This window comes from Prunus dulcis, chromosome 8 (genome assembly GCF_902201215.1).
Source record: "Prunus dulcis chromosome 8, ALMONDv2, whole genome shotgun sequence".
In the NCBI taxonomy this organism is placed as follows: Eukaryota; Viridiplantae; Streptophyta; class Magnoliopsida; order Rosales; family Rosaceae; genus Prunus; species Prunus dulcis.
In genome coordinates, this window is record NC_047657.1 from 6,945,081 (window position 1) to 6,950,360 (window position 5,280).

General features: G+C 36.0%; 1 protein-coding gene across 1 annotated transcript; it reads right to left on the bottom strand.

Annotated features, from left to right (window-relative positions):
- Positions 1–1,539: 1,539 nt before the first annotated feature.
- Positions 1,540–4,704, bottom strand: LOC117636309. Its single transcript, XM_034370747.1, has 4 exons — positions 4,291–4,704; positions 4,012–4,144; positions 2,686–2,854; positions 1,540–2,464 (listed from the first exon to the last, which is right to left on the bottom strand). The coding sequence occupies exons 1-4, from the start codon at positions 4,498–4,500 to the stop codon at positions 2,248–2,250; spliced, it is 729 nt and encodes a 242-aa protein (XP_034226638.1). The 5' UTR covers positions 4,501–4,704; the 3' UTR covers positions 1,540–2,247.
- Between the last annotated feature and the right edge of the window lie 576 nt (positions 4,705–5,280).

Here is a 5,280-nt window from a genome sequence, read left to right on the forward strand (position 1 = left end):
AATCTTCAGGACCATTTATGAACCCTAAACCTTTAGTTTTTTTCATTTTAAAATTTTATGAATTTTAAATTATTTTTAAAAAACTTCATTAGTTTGTTGTATATGGAACCCACAACTACAATAATATAGTGTCACATGTATTTAAAATTTAATATATTTTTTAAAATAATTATAATTCATAAAATTTTAAAAAGAAAACAAAAATTTTATGAATTTTAAATTAAAAAAATTAAAAAAATTTCGTAAGGACCATTTGTGATAGGTGTATGAACCTCAAGAATGTTTTGTGATATACATATATGTCACGTCAGCAAACTAACGGAGTTTTTTACGAAACCTAACGGCAGGAACCATTTGTGATCATGCATACTAACCTTGAGGACCACGAATGACCAAAAAAAATATTAAGGATGCAATCTGATAGTTTCGTAAACTTTAGGGACGTTTTGTGATAATAAGCCTAGTATTAATAATTTGGGCTCGGCTTGTTTTGAGTTGGTCTGGTTTGTTCTTTCTTCATCTTTTCTTTGGTGGACATGTATTAGAAATAGCAATATGACAAGCATTAATCAACATGATAGTAAACTAGCAGTGTTATTACCCTAGACTGGAACACTACAGGGGTAAACATGCATTAGAAATAGGATGTCATGGGAAATAACAGTTTTATTACCCTAGACTAGAACATTACATGGGTGGATATGCATATAAATAGAATGTCATAGGAAACTAGCAGTGTTATTACCCTAGACTGGAAGATTACAGGAGTTGACATGCATTATAAATAGGATGTCATATGAAACTAGTATTGTTATTACCCTAAACTGGAACATTACAACCATTAATCAACATGACAATAAACTAGCAATGTTATTACCCTAAATTGGAACTTTATAGTCATTAATCAACATGACAATAAACTAGCAATGTTATTACCCTAGACTGGAACATTACAGGGGTAGACATGCATTATAAATAGGATATCATAGGAAACTAGCAGTGTTATTACCCTAGACTAGAACATTACAGGGGTAAACATGCATTAGAAATAGAATGTCATAGGAAAGTAGCAATGTTATTACCGTAGACTGGAACATTACAGCCATTAAACAACATAACAGAGCAGTGTTGTTACCCTAGACTGGAACATTGCAATAATTAATCAACATGACAGTAAAGGTGTGGAACATTACAGTCATTAATTAACATGACACGTTAATGAAGCTGCGGTTTTCAAGACGTTTGTTTGTAATGAATTGTTTGGGTTTTTTTAAAAATTGGGCTGGGCTTGTTTTGGGTGCTATTTTAGTTTTTTTTTTTTTTTTTTTGTTGGGCTTCTTTTTTAAGTTGATCAATAGTAGTCATATAATTTATAAGAACTTAAACATTAATTTCTTATGTAGTAAATGAGTTTTTGGTGTGTTTCTAAAGTGCATTCTATGTGAGGTTTTTTTTAATAATTTCAGACCTTATTTTGGATATATTAGTAAAACTCCCAAAAAGTAATTCATAACAATGCAACTCATAACAAAAGCGGGATTAATATTGAATGAAATTTAATAAATTTATTCTATTTTCTTATATTGTTAAAAATCTTCCCTGTTATGCCACATGACTCTTCTTCACTACCCAGGATTCATCCTGCCTCAATTACGGAGCAAATTTTCTATGGTGCTAGGATGATGATCAAGCAAGTGTTTTATTGTTCTCGGCCCGACTGACATGTCCGTGTTTTAGTCTGGAGGACAGAACCAACTGGTTTGAGGCCTCAGCATATCGAAGGCACAGCCTCTCTCAAGGTTTGACTGCCACGGAGTCTGAAGATAAAGCTTGCATGGTGAAAAAAGACAAGCTACTCTGGCCATGGAGAACGTGACCAAAAGTGAGCAAACAAAGCTCCCCATCACGGAGCTATGTCACCTGCAACTGCAGATCGCTGCTTGCACCCTTGCAACTACTGCAGCCTCTTGGTTCCCCTTTCCTCCCGACCAAATTAGCGTTGCAGTTAAGGACTGCTTCTGTAAGAACTATTTTAACTATTTTGGTTGAAGTGGACCTGTTACCACTACTAATTGATAACAGAAAAGAGTATAAACACATTTTGACATGAAACCAAAACACAGAATACTTCCCATGCGACCTGATGAACTTCGGGTTTGCTACCTGAACTAATGGGTCAGCTAGATAATACAACCACAAACCTACGAGATGTTATGCTATTCCAGGTAATATTTGAACAAACTTCTACTAGTCAAACTGCTGCCGAAGCTGCATTTCAGTTTCACTTTTCCATGTACCATGAGATGACTGGCCCTTCATCCTCTTACTCTTCTCCTTATCTTTGATGGTAGATCCCTTCTTCTTGGAATCGTTGGTTGTGTCTACAGGACGATCACCGCAAGCTGGGCAGACCATTCCCTGTGCATTGGAGTAGGTTTTGGGTATTCCACATTGCAAACACATCCTATTAGGAGAAATATTTCAGATTAGCAATTACGAGGCCAAATACTTGACTAATACCCAACCAAAATACCTGCTGCACTGAAAAATAAAAATAACAATAATCTAAAACAGCTATATGTCTTTCAGAACTAGCAGAACCAAGAAAAGAAAAAGATTCAGAAAAACCAAAAACAATACAAGCAAACAAACAAGGGAGTGGGGAGTAGAAACAGCAACAATAACCTCAGAAGCTCTGCAGCATCCTCTGCACTAGGATTCGTTGCAGTTGGCAGACGCTTGCCACCTTGAGCCGTGCTTGTAACTATTGATGTTGGAGGTTGGTTAGCCGCAAAATCACTTCTTACTCGTTCATGGATTCCAACTAACTGCGCTTTGGACTCCACTACAGCACCTGTACACAGTTTTAACAAGAGTCTGAACTGCTGCAAGAGAAAATAAAAAATAAAAAGGAAAACATGCATATGCAGAAAGAGGTTGCAAAAACCAAATCATTATTAGATAATGATACACAGAGAACTATATGCATAATAATTTTAAAATTTTGATCAACATTTAACAAACTTCTCTTCTATATCTTTCAAATTAGCCGTTCCTGCTGAAAAACCACTGCCCTGAGCATCCAGAACACAGATAACACCCATCAGTTTGACAGAGTATCGTAAATAACAGTTCAAACAAACACTTTTGAATAATTATTCCAACAGATTTGATTGGAACTCAACAGACACAAATTTATAAGAAAAATCCAAGAAACCACATAATTTTATGTTGCCAAGACATCTAGGTATTGTCTGACTTAAGACTTCCAATTACAAAATAAACCATCACATTGACGAGGTGCAGATCTACGCAAGACAGTTCAAGAAAACTCAGGATAAGAAAATTTATCAATGGGTACTGGAATTATTCCGATTCATGACTTCCATGGTGTTTACTAATATGTACGAAATAAAAAATTAAGTAGGTTCCACACTAAAATTCGTAATCCAATATCTGAAACACCAGGAGTTAGATTGATTATGGGTGAATAGTTGGTCCCATTCATTCTCTCTTCTATTCTTGACTTCCCCAATTCATGACTTCCCCGATTCCATGAAAGCAAACACGCCATAACTGGAGTTTGAATTTGGATAATAAATAAACAGAAAAGAGTCTACTTCCAACGTTACTTCCATTCTGTGAACTGGTTGTCCTGATCTAATAAGAACCTAGGTTCAGGACATGCATCTCAACCACGGACTAAACATAGATGTTTAAGATACACTCGGACAGAAGCATCTCAGTCATCTATATATGGTTGAATAACCGCGATTTGTGCCTGTTCTTTCTCTTAAAGTCATTATACACTTCATCATACAGGGACCACATATCCAATTTGTAGTGTAAAATCAATTTTTATCACTCCTCCTCCTATGTCTCTCTGACTGCAATGACAATTTTAGGAGAATGTTTTGAATAAAAAGCAACCCAAAAGTACTTAGAATTGAAGTGTATAAAATTGATCTTTAACATAATATGAACAAACATTAACTAAGAAAAAATACCAACCAGCAGGTAAATCTTTCTTGTCCTTGCGATGTTTGGCGTTGCGGGCACCATGCCTCCCTTTCTGGGGACTGTCATCCCTCATAGAACCGTCTTCTTGTACGCAGTTATTGAGAAAATCCGGCGGTCCACAAATCTTCGGCAACCAATCGAAGAAAAGCACAATGAACCCATAAAAAGCAGCCACAAAAAAAAAATAAAAAATAAAAAATTCAAACTGAATGGTAAATTGCAGAGAGAAATAAAAAGAAAAACAGGGGGTGAATTAGGGTAAAATGGTACCTCGGAGAAGACGTCAGATGCAGAAGGAAGGCCAGAGGCAATAGAAGAGGAGGGAGGTTTGGGAAAGTCAAAGACGGATTTGGGTTTGTGACTTTGGTCACCATCTCCGTCGTCGTCCGACGAGTTTGAGTTTTGGTAATGGAGGCGGTGATTTTGGGCTTCTTCTTCTTCTTCAGCGGAAGAATAGCCCTGGAGGAACGCCAAGCTCATTGCTTGCTTATTAATGGAGGTGGTTTTGTGCTTACTGTAGCAAAGAGAGAATCGTAGGTAAGTGGGTCGGATTTCAAGTTATTTGGATTGGAGAAGGAGGAGCTTGTGCCAGTCTGCTTGGTTCTTTTTCTCCCTCCTTTGTTCTTTTTCTTTTTCTTTTTTACCCTCTGTTTGGAGGGAGAAAAATAATTGAGGATTTAGCAAAAAGTCGGAAATTGAAGTGAAGAAATTGATGTTTTTATTGTTTGGCAACTTAAATATAGAACTTATTAAATGAAGCGTAGGAAAAATCATGAAAATTGGGTATGGAGATTCCTGAGTTTAATTTACACCAAAAGAGTCGTCAATTCGCACTTTCTATTGAGTATGAATTCATTTTTAATGTAATTTATATCATTTATTAAATTTGACATACATAAATTCAAACGCATAAATTATTAATTGCCATAAATTCAAACACATAAATTATTAATTGCCAGATATAAAATTTGAATAGTTGAGTTGAACTTCATAGTTAATTTGGATGTGTTGAATGATAATTTAATATGAAACTTAATGTTAAAATGTATGATAAATATTTTTTATGCAAAAAAAATAAAGGATTCAGGGCAGGTATGGGGGATAGTCCCCCGACGGAAACGGAGACGGGGATTCCCTGAAACCTATTAAATGAGGATGGGTTTGGGGATGGGGGCATGGATGGAGAGCAGGGACGGGGATGGTATTGTCATATCCGGCCCCTACCCGATCCATTGCCATCCCTAATGGAGATTTAAATTA